Source organism: Pseudophryne corroboree, chromosome 2 (assembly GCF_028390025.1).
Source record: "Pseudophryne corroboree isolate aPseCor3 chromosome 2, aPseCor3.hap2, whole genome shotgun sequence".
Lineage (NCBI taxonomy): Eukaryota > Metazoa > Chordata > Amphibia > Anura > Myobatrachidae > Pseudophryne > Pseudophryne corroboree.
Genome location: NC_086445.1, coordinates 424,523,174 through 424,538,383, shown reverse-complemented (window position 1 = coordinate 424,538,383; position 15,210 = coordinate 424,523,174). Strand labels below are relative to the sequence as shown.

At 47.6% G+C, this 15,210-nt stretch overlaps 1 protein-coding gene across 1 annotated transcript in view; it reads left to right on the top strand.

The window, feature by feature from the left end:
• GEMIN8 (gem nuclear organelle associated protein 8) overlaps positions 1 to 15,210 on the top strand; it is a 201,947-nt gene that overhangs the window by 105,775 nt on the left and 80,962 nt on the right. The window contains exon 3 of the mRNA XM_063953534.1: positions 3,203 to 3,638. Within this exon, the coding sequence (XP_063809604.1) occupies positions 3,203 to 3,638 (436 nt within the window). The remainder of the gene's footprint in view (positions 1 to 3,202; positions 3,639 to 15,210) is intronic.

Here is a 15,210-nt window from a genome sequence, read left to right as displayed (position 1 = left end):
CTCCCGATAAAAGCGAGATCAAGAGAGCAGTTGCTGAACAGCGTATTACTTTCTCTGGAAGTGAAACGGCAACACGGCTGGATTCTATATATTCCAAAGTCGCAGTTGGTTCTTACAGCTCATCTGCCTCTCCTAGGCATGATCCTAGACACAGACCAGAAAAGTGTTTATCTCCCGATAGAGAGAGCTCGTGACACTGGTCAGGAATCTATTAAAACCAAAACAGGTGTCAGTGCATCACTGCACTCGAGTCCTGGGAAGGAAGGTGGCATCATTCGAGGCCATTCCCTTCGGCAGGTTCCATACGAGGACCTTCCAATGGGACTTACTGGACAAGTGGTCCGGATCACATCTTCGGATGCATCGGTTAATCACCCTATCCCCCAGAGCCAGGGTGTCTCTCCTGTGGTGACTGCAGAGTGCTCACCTTCTCGAAGGTCGCAGATTCGGCATTCAGGACTGGGTCCTGGTGACCACGGATGCAAGCCTCCAAGGGTGGGGGGCAGTCACACAGGGAAGAAATTTCCAGGGGCTGTGGTCAAGGCAGGAGACTTGCCTTCACGTCAATTTCCTGGAACTAAGGGCAACGCCCTAAGTCAAGCGGAGACCCTGCTTCACGACCAACCGGTTCTGATCCAGCCAGACCGCAGTGGCTCATGTAAACCGCCAAGGCGGCACAAGGAGCAGGGTGGCGATGGTAGAAGCCACCAGAATTCTTCGCTGGGCGGAGAATCACGTAAGCGCACTGTCAGCAGTGTTCATTCCGGGAGTGGACAACTGGGAAGCAGACTTCCTCAGCAGGCACGACCTCCACCCGGGAGAGTGGGGACTTCATCAAGAAGTCTTCACGCAGATTGCAAATCGATGGGAACTGCCACAGGTGGACATGATGGCGTCCCGCCTCAACAAAAAGCTAAAAAGGTATTGCGCCAGGTCAAGGGACCCTCAGGCGATAGCTGTGGACGCACTAGTAACACCGTGGGTGTTCCAGTCGGTCTATGGGTTTCCTCCTCTTCCTCTCATACCAAAGGTGCTGAGAACTGTAAGAAAAAGAGGAGTGAGAACAATACTCATTGTTCCGCATTGGCCAAGAAGGAGTTGGTACCCGGAACTTCAAGAAATGCTCACAGAGGACCCATGGCCTCTGCCTCTCAGACAGGACCTGTTGCAACAAGGGCCCTGTCTGTTCCAAGACTTACCGCGGCTGCGTTTGACGGCATGGCGGTTGAACGCCGGATCCTAGCGGAAAAAGGCATTCCGGATGAAGTTATTCCTACGCTGATAAAGGCTAGGAAGGACGTGACCGCAAAGCATTATCACCGTATATAGCAAAAATATGTTGCTTGGTGTGAGGCCAGGAAGGCCCCTACAGAGGAATTCCAGATGGGTCGATTCCTGCACTTCCTACAGTCAGGAGTGACTATGGGCCTAAAATTAGGGTCCATAAAGGTCCAGTTTTCGGCCCTGTCCATTTTCTTTCAAAAATAACTGGCTTCACTGCCTGAGGTTCAGACGTTTGTTAAGGGAGTGCTGCATATTCATCCCCCTTTTGTGCCACCAGTGGCACCTTGGGATCTTAACGTGGTGTGAGGTTTCCTGAAATCCCACTGGTTTGAGCCACTTAAGACCGTGGAGCTAAAGTATCTCACGTGGAAAGTATTCATGCTGTTGGCCTTCGCTTCGGCTAGGCGTGTGTCAGAATTGGCGGCTTTGTCATGTGAAAGCCCCTATCTGGTTTTCCATATGGACAGGGCAGAATTGCGGACTCGTCCGCAATTTCTGCCACGGGTGGTGTCATCTTTTCATTTGAACCAACCTATTGTGGTGCCTGCGGCTACTTGTGACTTGGAGGATTCCAAGTTGCTTGACGTAGTCCGGGCTTTGAAGATTTAGGTAACCAGAACGGCTGGAGTCAGGAAGACTGACTCGCTGTTTATCCTGTATGCATCCAACAAGCTGGGTGTTCCTGCTTCAAAGCAAACTATTGCTCGCTGGATTTGTAACACGATTCAGCAGGCTCATTCTGCGGCTGGATTGCCGCATCCAAAATCGGTGAAAGCCCATTCCACAAGGAAGGTGGGCTCTTCTTGGGCGGCTGCCCGAGGGGTCTTGGCATTACAGCTTTGCCGAGCTGCTACTTGGTCGGGTTCAAACACATTTGCAAATTTCTACAAGTTTGATACCCTGGCTGAGGAGGACCTTGTGTTTGCACATTCGGTGCTGCAGAGTCATCCGCACTCTCCCGCCCGTTTGGGAGCTTTGGTATAATCCCCATGGTCCTTACGGAGTCCCCAGCATCCACTAGGACGTTAGAGAAAATAAGATTTTACTCACCGGTAAATCTATTTCTCGTAGTCCGTAGTGGATGCTGGGCGCCCGTCCCAAGTGCGGACTTTCTGCAATACGTGTATATAGTTATTGCTTAATAAAGGGTTATGTTATGTTGGCATCCATTGGTTGATGCTCTGTTGTTTGTTCATACTGTTAACTGGGTAAGTTTATCACAAGTTATACGGTGTGGCTGGTATCAGTCTTACCCTGGGTTCCAAAATTCTTTCCTTGTAATGTCAGCTCTTTCGGGCACAGTTTCCTTAACTGAGGTCTGGAGGAGGGGCATAGAGGGAGGAGCCAGTGCACACCAGTAGTACTAAATCTTTCTTAGAGTGCCCAGTCTCCTGCGGAGCCCGTCTATTCCCCATGGTCCTTACGGAGTCCCCAGCATCCACTACGGACTACGAGAAATAGATTTACCGGTGAGTAAAATCTTATTTTTTTTTGGATATAGTTTTTTTTTTTTTTTCCCGCATTTTTGAATATTTGCGTACCATGATGAGATCCCCTGGACAGGACTCAAGTCTTCACACACAATGTATTTGTGTCATATACACCTTTTATACACATATCCTGAAGGTAATGTTATACATTTTTTATTTTGTGTATGAAGAAAAGTTTGTCTACATACATGAAATTAATTTGTTTCATAAACTCCTTACACAGCCTGAAGGTAATTTTATACAGTATTTTTACTAATCTTTGCATTAAACATAGTTTGTGTACAGTTATCAATCAGAAAGTAAAGGTGTCCCTATTTCCCCCCAAAAAAATCTGTATTTCGGAATATTGCTTATTTCAGAATTTTTGGATAAGGGAGACTCGACCTGTATTTCATATATAACAGGCATGTGCTGTTTTTTACTCCTAGGCAAGCTTACGTCATCAAGAACCTGAGCCTTGGTATGCGGGCAGAGTGTATTCCAGGTACTGGAAGCATTACAGGCAAGCAATGCAATGGCTGTACAGACACAAGCGAGCCTATAGAACTGCCGTGTCCTCTTTTTGCTATCCTCCCTGGTACCCTGCAGACATGTATCAAAATAGTCGGTATGCTGATTGGGAGGGTGGAGAATCTTCTCAGCCATGCAACTATATAAGGCCACAAAAGAAAGCCATGCAGCGCCGGGAACCTCCATGTTTAAAGGCACAATGCTCAGAGGAAAGAGAGTGCGAAATGGAACAAGAAGATGATGCAACATCTGAATCTGATGAGGAAGGAATCGAATGCGATATGAGCAACATGGAGATCACGGAGGAGCTGCGGCAATACTTTGCAGAAACAGAGAGACACCGGGAGGAGCTAAGTATGTGTCAGTCATTTGTATGTACATTGCTAAACATTTTGTCATTATATAAAGCCGGAAGTATGCTTTCTAAGTTTTTAGCTGACAAGTTGTCAATCTTCATGCTGCCAACCACTGATATGTTGATAGCATTATATTGACTGGGCAATGCCGACACTTTGGAAATATTATATAAAGAGTAAGAACAATGTTGGCATTATAACTTTAAACATAAGGGCTTAAAGATAATGTCTATAGTTGTAATGCCGACATCATTACAATGCTTTAAATAATATTACAACTGTGTGTGTGGTTGATGGACAGTGTCAAAAGGTCGACATTTCAACAAATTTACTTTCCATGTCATAAACTATATCTTCGATAACCGAGCCTGAAGCGTGGCGAGCGAAGCAAGCCCCACAAGGTTATGCATTTCAACAAATTTGGGTAAAAATATTTTTAAAAACACAAAATAACACCCAAAACTATTTTTTTTTTGTCGACTTTTTGATTGTCGACCCCATGGTGTAGTCCTAATGACTGCCTATATTTTTAATGTCTGTTTTCTGTATCACACCCCTGCCAATATACTGACTGTAGACAGCATGAAGATTGACAGTACGTGTCGCGCTTAGCTTTCATCACCACGACGATTAATGCAGAAGTTTCACAGTCTTGACTGAGCGACAGTTGCTTCCATTACCTTGGGGTAAACCATTTTGTAAAGAGTAATTTAAGGTCCTTATTCAGAGATGGACGCAGCCGCTGCATTCACATGCAGCAGCCGCGTCCATCTGTTCTGTGCACTGGCAATAGTGCGCGTGTGCGACCTTAACAATGCAATCACATCCTGGAAGGATGCTATCGCATAGTGACAGCCGCAGGCATCAGGGGAGCGGTTCTACTGCATTTTCTGGACGCAGACGTTTTTAGGGCGGCTGCATGATGTCACATCCAGCAGCTTCAATAAAAATAAATAGCCAGTACAGCCAGGCTGCATAGGCGGGGGTCAACGTCAAATCAGTTCGTTTGTAGCACCACATACATGCTGGATGGCCTTGCCCTGTGAGTAGATGGACGCAGATCCATGGCTGTAGCAGGTCAAAAATGTGTGATTTCCCCCCCCCCCCCCCAATGAAAAGCCCCTTGCTCCCTACCGTGTGACCCATGGTTTTTTCATTTCCCTAATTATTTTACACCCCCTCCCCACTCCAGGGACCGTCGCCTCACTCTAGGGGAGCCTGAGGAGATCTCCTTCCTCATCCACGCAACGGGGGACGCAGCGGGCAGTGCGTCATATGTGATGTGAACTGTCCAGGTAACGAGCACCTGGCTCTGGTCGTATCACATGCTAGTGTGCTAGGCAAGTGGTTAAATGCTGTGTTTACTTACAAACTTCATGTGGCGTACCAGAATAAGACTGACAACTAATTCCTTGATGAGCAAACAGTGCACCAACTTAAAATACATTTTTAACTCTTGAAATAGACCACATAAAGGGACATGTAGGAACTGGAAAAGCTGCAGAACTGCAATATTTCTTTACGTACACAATCATGTCTATGTGAACAACAAGTACACATCGTTTAATGGTGTTTATTTTTAGAGTGCCACAAAGTACCCTTGGGATAAACACCCATACAGCTGTAGATAAGATGTAATTAGTCTTTGAAATGTGAAATATATATGTGCTAGTATCAGACAGTGGTGCCCATACACTGGCAAAGCTGGGTGTTTATCCCAAGCACATTTGATTGTTAGATCACTGAATTGCCTGGTCATATAGTGCCCCAATTAGTGCTGACCATGACGACACACTGTCAAATTGAAGAAATTACCTGACCACTTTTTCTGACTATGCCTCTAGATATTTGCTAGAACCCATTCATGTTTTGCTACAAAAAGGTGGTCAATTTGTAGCCTATTCGGTCTACAGCAGGGTCATAGCTGGGTAAAATTTTGCCCTGTGCCAACCAAACCCCTGAACTTGTGAAGACAAAATGAGGTTAGTATAGTCTGTTACCTGGAAGGAGGTCAGTTCCTGGAGCATCCTGAGGACATCCTTGGTGCCTCTCTGGAGGGTGGTGTTCTAGGCACACTGCAAGCCAAATGCTGTTATTACAGAGGGAGCATCAGTGCAGCCCCCTGGGCCTATGCCCAGTTCACAACAACCATCTTTGTGTAAGAACAGTAAGAAGGTTCCAGTTATTTCAGTTAAGTTGAAATGGTCTGCACTATTGTACTTCCAGGGCAGACTAATGACTGCTTCAGTCAGAATACTGAGGGCCAGATGCATCATCGCTTGGAAAGTGATAAAATGGAGAGTGAAAAAGTACCAGCCAATTGGCTACTAACTGACATTTTTCAAACAGCCTGTAACATGACAATTAGGACCTGATTGGCTGGCAGTTTTTCTCTCTCCATTTTATCACTTTCCAAGCGATGATGCATCTAGCAGCCTGTGTTTTGTACATCATGGTACTTCGGGGGTAATTCAGAGTTGATTGCAGCAGCAAATTTGTTAGCAGTTGGGCAAAACCATATGCACTGCAGGTGGGGCAGATATAACATTTACAGAGAGAGAGTTAGATTTGGGTGGGTTGTTTTGTTTCTGTGCAGACTAAATACTGGCTGCTTTATATTTACACTGCAATTTAGATTTCAGTTTTAACACACCCCACCCAAATCTAACTCTCTCTGCACATGTTGCATCTGCTCACCCCCCACCCCCTGCAGTGCACATGGTTTTGCCCAACTGCTAACAAATTTTCTCTAACGTCCTAGTGGATGCTGGGAACTCCGTAAGGACCATGGGGAATAGCGGGCTCCGAAGGAGGCTGGGCACTCTAGAAAGATCTTAGACTACCTGGTGTGCACTGGCTCCTCCCACTATGACCCTCCTCCAAGCCTCAGTTAGATTTCGTGCCCGGCCGAGGTTGGATGCACACTAGGGGCTCTCCTGAGCTCTTAGAAAGTTATAGTCTTAGAATTTGTTCTTTTCAGTGAGACCTGCTGGCAAAAGGCTCACTGCAGCGAGGGACTAAGGGGAGAAGAAGCGAACTCGCCTGCTTGCAGCCGGATTGGGCTTCTTAGGCTACTGGACACCATTAGCTCCAGAGGGATCGACCGCAGGCCCAGCCTTGATGTTCGGTCCCGGAGTCGCGCCGCCGTCCCCCTTACAGAGCCAGAAGCAAGAAGATGGTCCGGAAAATCGGCGGCATGAAGACTCAGTCTTCACCAAGGCAGCGCACAGCACTGCAGCTGTGCGCCATTGCTCCTCTCACACACTTCACACTCCGGTCACTGAGGGTGCAGGGCGCTGGGGGGGGGCGCCCTGAGGCAGCAATAAAAACACCTTGGTTGGCAAAAATACCTCAATATATAGCCCCAGGGGCTATATATGAGGTAAATACCCCTGCCAGAAGTCCATAAAAAACGGGAGAATAGGCCGCGAAAAAGGGGCGGAGCCTATCTCCTCAGCACACTGGCGCCATTTTCCCTCACAGCTCCGTTGGAGGGAAGCTCCCTGGCTCTCCCCTGCAGTCTACAAGGGTTAAAAAAAGAGAGAGGGGGCACTAAATTTAGGCGCAGTATACATTATATATATATATATAGATATAAAGCTATAGGGGACATAACTCAGTTAGTCCCTGCAGTATATAGCGCTCTGGTGTGTGCTGGCATACTCTCACTCTGTCCCCCCAAAGGGCTTTTGTGGGTCCTGTCCTCGTTTAGAGCATTCCCTGTGTGTCTGCGGTGTGTCGGTACGGCTGTGTCGACATGTTGAATGAGGAGGCTTATATGGTGACGGAACAGAGGCCGATATATGTGATGTCGCCCCCTGTGGGGCCGACACCAGAGTGGATAGAGAGGTAAAAGGTATTAACCGATAGTGTCAACTCCTTACATAAAAGGGTGGATGACGTAACAGCTGTGGGACAGCCGGCTTCGCAGCCCGCGCCTGCCCAGGCGTCTCAAAGGCCATCAGGGGCTCAAAAACGCCCGCTCTCTCAGATGGCAGACACAGATGTCGACACGGAGTCTGACTCCAGTGTCGACAAGGTGGAGACATATACACAATCCAATCCGTGACTTGATCCCGGCAATAAAAAATGTGTTATACATTTCTGACTTTAACCTCTATAAATGGGTTTTAGGTTTGGGGAGAAAAAACAGGCAGTGTTTTGTTCCCTCATCAGATGAATAAATGAAGTGTGTGAAAAGCGTGGGTTCCCCCGTTAAGAAACTGGTAATTTATAAAAAGTTACTGATGGCGTACCCTTTCCCGCCAGGAGGATAAGTTACGCTGGGAGATATCCCCTAGGGTGGATAAGGCGCTCACACGTTTGTCAAAAAAGGTGGCACTGCCGTCTTAGGATACGGCCACTTTAATAGGTACCTGTTGATAAAAAAAAAAAAAAAAACAGGAGGCTATCCTGAAGTCTGTATTTACACACTCAGGTACTAGACTGAGACCTGCAGATAGTGCTGCTGCAGCGTGGTTGGTGACCCTGTCAAACAGGGATAATAGTTGGCAAACATAAAAACATATTAAAGACGTTGTCTTATATATGGGGGATGCACAGAGGGATATTTTGCCGGCTGGCATCCAAAATAAATGTAATGTCCATTCTGTCAGGAGGGTATTAGAGACCTGTCACTGGACAGGTGATGCTGACTTAAAAAGCGCATAGAGAGCCTTATAAGAGTGAGGAATTATTTGGGGATGGTCTCTGGGACCTCGTATCCACAGCAACTGCTGGGAAGAAATAATTTTACCTCAGGTTTCCTCACAGAAAAAGGTACAGTCCTTTCGGCTTAAGAAAAGCAAGCGGGTCAAATGGCGCTTCCTTTCTGTACAGAGACAAGGGTAGAGGGAAAAAGCTGCACCAGTCAGCCTGTTCCCAGAATCAAGATTCTTCCCCCGCCTCCTGTGAGTACACACCATGACGCGGGTGCTCCACAGGTGTAGCCAGGTACGGTGGGGGGCCGCCTCAAAAAATTTCAGCAATTAGTGGGCTCGCTCACAGGTGGATCCCTGTTTCTTCCAAGTAGTATTTCAGGGGTACAAGCTGGAATTAGAGATGTCTCCCCCCAGCCGTTTCCTAAAATATGCCTTGCTGACAACTCCCTCAAGCAGGGAGGCTGTGCTAGAGGCAATTAATAAGCGGTATTCCCAGCAGGTAATACTCAAGGTGCCCCTACTTCAACAAGGACGGGGTTACTATTCCACACGGGTTGGGGTACCGAAACCGCATGGTTCGGTGTGACCCATTTTATATTTAAAATCCTTGAACATAAAAAAATTCAAGTTCAAGATGGAATCACTCAGGGCGGTTATTGCAAGCCTGGACGAGGGGGATTACATGGTATCCCGGGACATCAAGGATGCTTACCTGCATGTCCCCATTTACCATCCTCGCCAGGAGTACCTCAGATTTGTGGTACAGGATTACCATTACCAAGTCCAGACACTGCCGTTTGGACTGTACATGGCACCGAGGGTGTTTTATCAAGGTAATGGCCGAAATGATGATACTCCTTCAAAAAAAAAGGGAGTTGTAATTATCCCGTAATTGGATAATCTCGTTATAAGGGCGAGGTCCAAGGAGCAGTTGGTAGTCGGGGTAGCACTATTTTGGAAAGTGCTACAACAGCATAGGTGGATTCTAAACAGTCCAAAGTCACAGCTGGTTCCTATGACACGTCTACTGTTCCTGGGGATGGTTCTGGACATAAACCAGAAATAGTGTTTCTCCCGGAGGAGAAAGCCAAGGAGTTGTCATCTCTAGTCAGAGACCTCCTGAAACCAAAATAGGTAGCGGTGCATCATTGCACGCGAGTCCTGGGAAAAATGGTAGCTTCTTACGAAGCAATCCCATTAGGCAGGTTCCATACAAGAACTTTTCAGAGGGACCTGTTGGACAAGTGGTCCGGATCGCATCTTCCGATGCATAGGCTGATAACCCTGTCTCCAAGGACCAGGGTATCTCTACTGTGGTGGCTGCAGAGTGCCCATCTTCAAGAGGGCCGCAGGTTCGGCATACAGGACTAGGTCCTAGTGACCATGGATTCCAGCCTTTGAGGCTGGGGGGCAGTCGCATAGGGAAGAAACTTCCAGGGACTTTGGTCAAGTCAGGTTATTTCCCTACACATAAATATTCTGGATCTGAGGGCCATTTACAATGCCCTGAGGCCAGCAAGGCCTCTGCTTCAAAACCAGCCGGTACTGATCCAATCAGACAACATCACGGCAGTCGCCCATGTAATCAACAGGGCGGCACAAAAAGCAGGATGGCGATGGCAGAAGCCACAAGGATTCTCCGATAGGCGGAAAATCATGTGTTAGCACTGTCAGCAGTGTTCATTCCCGGAGTGGACAACTGGGAAGCAGATCTTCTCAACAGACACGACCTCCACCCGGGAGAATGGGGACTTCCTCCAGAAGTCTTCCAATAGGATTGTACACCATTGGGAAAGGCCACAGGTGGACATGATGGCGTCCCGCCTTAACAAAAAGCTATAAAAGATATTGCTCCAGGTCAAGGGACCCTCAGGCGATAGCTATGGACGCTCTGGTAACACCGTGGGTGTACCAGTCGGTTTAGGTGTTCTCCCCTCTGCCTCTCATACCAAAGGTACTGAGAATAATAAGAAGGCGAGGAGTAAGAACGATACTCGTGGATGGCCAAGAAGAGCTTGGTACCCAGAACTTCAAGAATTTATATCAGAGGACCAATGGCCTCTGCCACTCAGTCAGGACCTGCGGCAGCAGGGGCCCTGTCTGTTCCAAGACTTACCGCGGCTGCGTTTGACGGCATGGCGGTTGAACGCCGGATCCTGAAGGAAAAGGGTATTCCGGAGGAAGTAATTCCTACGCTTACTAAAGCCAGGAAAGTGGTTACAGCAACTCATTATCAACGCATATGGCGAAAATATGTTGCATGGTGTGAGGCCGAAAGGGCCCCAACAGAGGAATTTCAACTAGGTCGATTTCTGCATTTCCTGCAAGCAGGAGTGACTATGGGCCTTAAATTGGGTTCCATTAAGGTACAGATCTCGGCTCTGTCGATTTTCTTTCAAAAAAGAACTAGCTTCAGTACCTGAAGTTCAGACATTTATAAAAGGAGTGCTGCATAGTCAGCCCCCGTTTGTGCCTCCTGTGGCACCTTGGGATCTCAACGTGGTGTTGAGTTTTCTTAAAATCACTTTGGTTTGAACCACTAAAAACCGTGGATCTGAAATATCTCACATGGAAGGTGGTTATGTTATTGGCCTTGGCTTCTGCCAGGCGAGTATCAGAATTGGCGGCTTTGTCTTGTAAAAGCCCTTATTTGATTTTCCATATGGATAGGGCAGAATTGAGGACTCGTCCCCAGTTTCTCCCTAAGGTGGTGTCAGCGTTTCACCTGAACCAGCCTATTGTGGTGCCTGCGGCTACTAAGGATTTGGAGGACTCCAAGTTGCTAGACGTTGTCAGGGCCCTGAAAATATATGTTTCCAGGACGGCTGGAGTCAGAAAATCTGACTCGCTGTTTATCCTATATGCACCCAACAAGCTGGGTGCTCCTGCTTCTAAGCAGACTATTGCTCGTTGGATTTGTAGTACAATTCAGCTTGCACATACTGTGGCAGGCCTGCCACAGCCAAAATCTGTCAGTGCCCATTCCACAAGGAAGGTGGGCTCATCTTGGGCGGCTGCCCGAGGGGTCTCGGCTTTACAACTTTGCCGAGCAGCTACTTGGTCAGGGGCAAACACGTTTGCAAAATTCTACAAATTTGATACCCTGGCTGAGGAGGACCTGGAGTTCTCTCATTCGGTGCTGCAGAGTCATCCGCACTCTCCCGCCCGTTTGGGAGCTTTGGTATAATCCCCATGGTCCTTACGGAGTTCCCAGCATCCACTAGGACGTTAGAGAAAATAAGAATTTACTCACCGGTAATTCTATTTCTCGTAGTCCGTAGTGGATGCTGGGCGCCCATCCCAAGTGCGGTTTATCTGCATTACTTGTACATAGTTATTGTTAACTAAATCGGGTTATTGTTGAGCCATCTGTTGAGAGGCTCTATTGTTTCATACTGTTAACTGTGTTTCATATCACGAGTTGTACGGTGTGATTGGTGTGGCTGGTATGAGTCTTACTCGGGATTCAAAATCCTTCCTTATTGTGTACGCTCGTCCGGGCACAGTACCTAACTGAGGCTTGGAGGAGGGTCATAGTGGGAGGAGCCAGTGCACACCAGGTAGTCTAAGATCTTTCTAGAGTGCCCAGCCTCCTTCGGAGCCCGCTATTCCCCATGGTCCTTACGGAGTTCCCAGCATCCACTACGGACTACGAGAAATAGAATTACCGGTGAGTAAATTCTTATTTTCTGCTGCGATCAACTCTGAATTAGGCCCTTCATGTCTGTAGGTATTTAGTAGCCAGACTGCATTTGCAACCTGTGTGTATGGTTCATGTTAAGTGCAATGTTCATAGAATTTACGTCCATTATGTTTTTTACATCCTCTATTTTGTTGCCTATCCTTTACACTATATCCTCATACACTGTGTAATTTTGGGAAGATGCCTTGTAGCAGCCAAAAAAAAGAAGAAAAACACTTAATAGCCAATATATTATCTGAGAACACATCACTCTGTGGTGATACAGTGTGTGCTTTCTGGTATCACTGTTGCTTCTCCCAATACATCATCATGTTCAGCTTCCCTTAATACATTGCAATCCCACTCTTTCAAGTTTCCATAACAACAGTACAGAGTGCTTAGAAAGGCTCTATTGACAGGGCTCAATAGGGCCTCTTCAAGTAGGAGAGAACTGGAAGCTCTGGGAAAACAAAAGGGGTAGAAATACTTAGTATCATGGAGCCTCGGCTCTCTAAATTTCTTTCCCTTTTTTTACATTCAAAACATAATCTATTTGTTTTTAAATTCATATCAGTTGATCACTGAAGTGCTTTCTTGGATGAATTAAAAAATTTAGTAATTTGCTGTATAAATACGTACTTGCTGCTAAAAATTAGCAATGTACTTCCCCGGCATGAAATTTTATTGGTGTCACTCTTTTGGAGAGCATGTCCCATCATGGAGCCAAATTTCCTCTTTCCTCTGTACTCCCAAACTGCCTTATGTGTAAATCTGTTAATGTAGTGCTTGTTTAGAGAAGACAACTGAAGTCTCCCTCTGGCCAGTAGAAATGTTCTGTGATATTACCTACTAAAATGCAGAATGCTGATGCCCTCAAAGTTAGTCAGCGGCTCCTTTTCTCCTTTTGGAGTTGGTATGTGTACAGATGTGTCTATGTTCCCCTCATGGAAAGGACCAGGAAGTGACAGCACCAGAGGGCAGAAGAGAACTTCTGCCCTTACAGCACGTTCTTTTTTTTTATCTAGTCTCAGTTTGTTTTAGGTTATTTTGTTTAATATATGCACCTCGCGGGCTCGCTTTGCTTGCCATGCTTCGGGCTTGGTGTCACTCCGCAATACTAAATACTGTACTTGGTGACATGGACCCAGGGTATTATGGGAAAGGTCATCTCCACGAAGGGTAACTGGGGGTACCGTATTTGTACTGGCAGAAGAAAGTTACCTATTTGCTGAACAGGGTGTTCTTACATGCATTACCAAACCTCGAAACTGTCCTGAATTTTGCGGGACAGTCCCGCTGTATCAACCATGGACTGCATTGTCCTGCAATTGGGGGGGGGTGCAGTTGGGAGGCTCCTGTCACTCACCACTCTGCTTAGAGCAGCAGTGAACAGATGCTGTGTGCATGCGCATGGCGTCTATTCATGGATTAGGGACTTGGGGGCATGGTCAGCAGCTCACAGAGCGCTTGCCATGCCCCCATAGTGACGGAAAATGGGGGCGTGGGTTGCGATTACAGCATAACCGCAAATCCACACCCCTTTACTGAGGCCATGCCCCTTTAACACCGCACCGGAGTGCCGCTTCCTTCCTCCTAAAAGTTAGGAGGTTAATGCATTACTTATAGCCCTGTTAACAAGGAGGAATCCCCTTTTTTTGCTCATCACTTTTGACTTTGTCATAGAGTTAGTAAAGTCATACTGTCTGTGTGAGTAATCCATTCATGCTAATGGTCTGAAGCAGTGCCGTAACTAGGCATTTTAGTGCTGTGTGCAAGAAACGACATTGGCGCCCGCCCCCCCACCCCCCCATGTAAGATAGGGGCAGTGCGCGCCGTAGGCACGTGAAAAATATATAGGGGCGTGGCTTTATGGGGAAGGGGCGTGGCCACAAAATAATAGCAATTCATACTACGGTGCACAGCAGTCTCCATTATTCAAATTACGCTGCACAGTAGCGCCACTACAACAGGTAGAGACCCTTTTATACATTACAGCAGACAGCGTCCCCCTTTTTACACATTACGGCAGACAGCGTCCCCCTCTTTACACATTACGGCAGATGGTGTCCCCCTTTATACACATTGCAGCAGCCAGCGTCCCCCTTTTTACACATTGCGGCAGCCAGTCCCCCTTTTTACACATTGCGGCAGCCAGTCCCCCTTTTTACACATTGCGGCAGCCAGTCCCCCTTTTTACACATTGCGGCAGCCAGTCCCCCTTTTTACACATTGCGGCAGCCAGTCCCCCTTTTTACACATTGCGGCAGCCAGGCCCCCTTTTTACACATTGCGGCAGCCAGTCCCCCTTTTTACACATTGCGGCAGCCAGGCCCCCTTTTTACATATTACGGAAGATGGTGTACCCCTTTTTACACATTGCGGCAGCCAGTTCCCCTTTTTACACATTGCGGCAGCCAGGCCCCCTTTTTTACACATTGCGGCAGCCAGGCCCCCTTTTTACACATTATGGCAGACGGTGTCCGAGAGAGATAGAGAGATACTTACCATCTCCCCGCTGACAGGCTCCTCGTGCAGCTTCCTCGGTGCAGGCAGGTGAGGAGGAGGAGGAGGGAGGGGGACTGGAGCCGCAGCAGCGCTATTTCATTGGTAGTAAGCACCGCTGCAGCAGTCCCCTCTTCTTCGGTATTGCCTGTCTGGCGCTGCTGTGGATGCTGGGATGGAGGAACCAGGGCTGTTTCTAGCCAATTTGGCTCCCAGTGCGAGATTTAAAAATGCGCCCACCATGACACAAAAAAATGTGCCCCCCCCCTCCCCCCCACACACCTAGATTAAAAAAAAAACTTGCGCGCGCCCGGCAAGGGGCGTGGCCTCATCTAAATGGGTGTGGCCTCATTTAAATGGGTATGGCCTCGTCTGAAAAGACTACCTCACAATCCAGTTTTTGACCCTGCTCCAACAGATCACGACCACAGGAAAAAAAAATTCTACCATGTTAAGCCCCACACAGTAATGCCCCCTGCACCATATTACACCACACACTGCAATGCCCTTGATACATTAAATCCCCACACTACGGCAGGCAAGAGTCCCCATTTCACACATTACGGAGGTGTCCCCATTTTACACATAGAGAGAGAGAGAATACTTACAGAGGCGATTACAGGTCTTCGGCCCACCTCACCAGTCGCGCCGGCCTTTCCCTCTTCCTAACTTGGATCCCCCTCTGTACTCCACTCAGGGGGGGGGAGTTTCGCGGAGTGACGGGG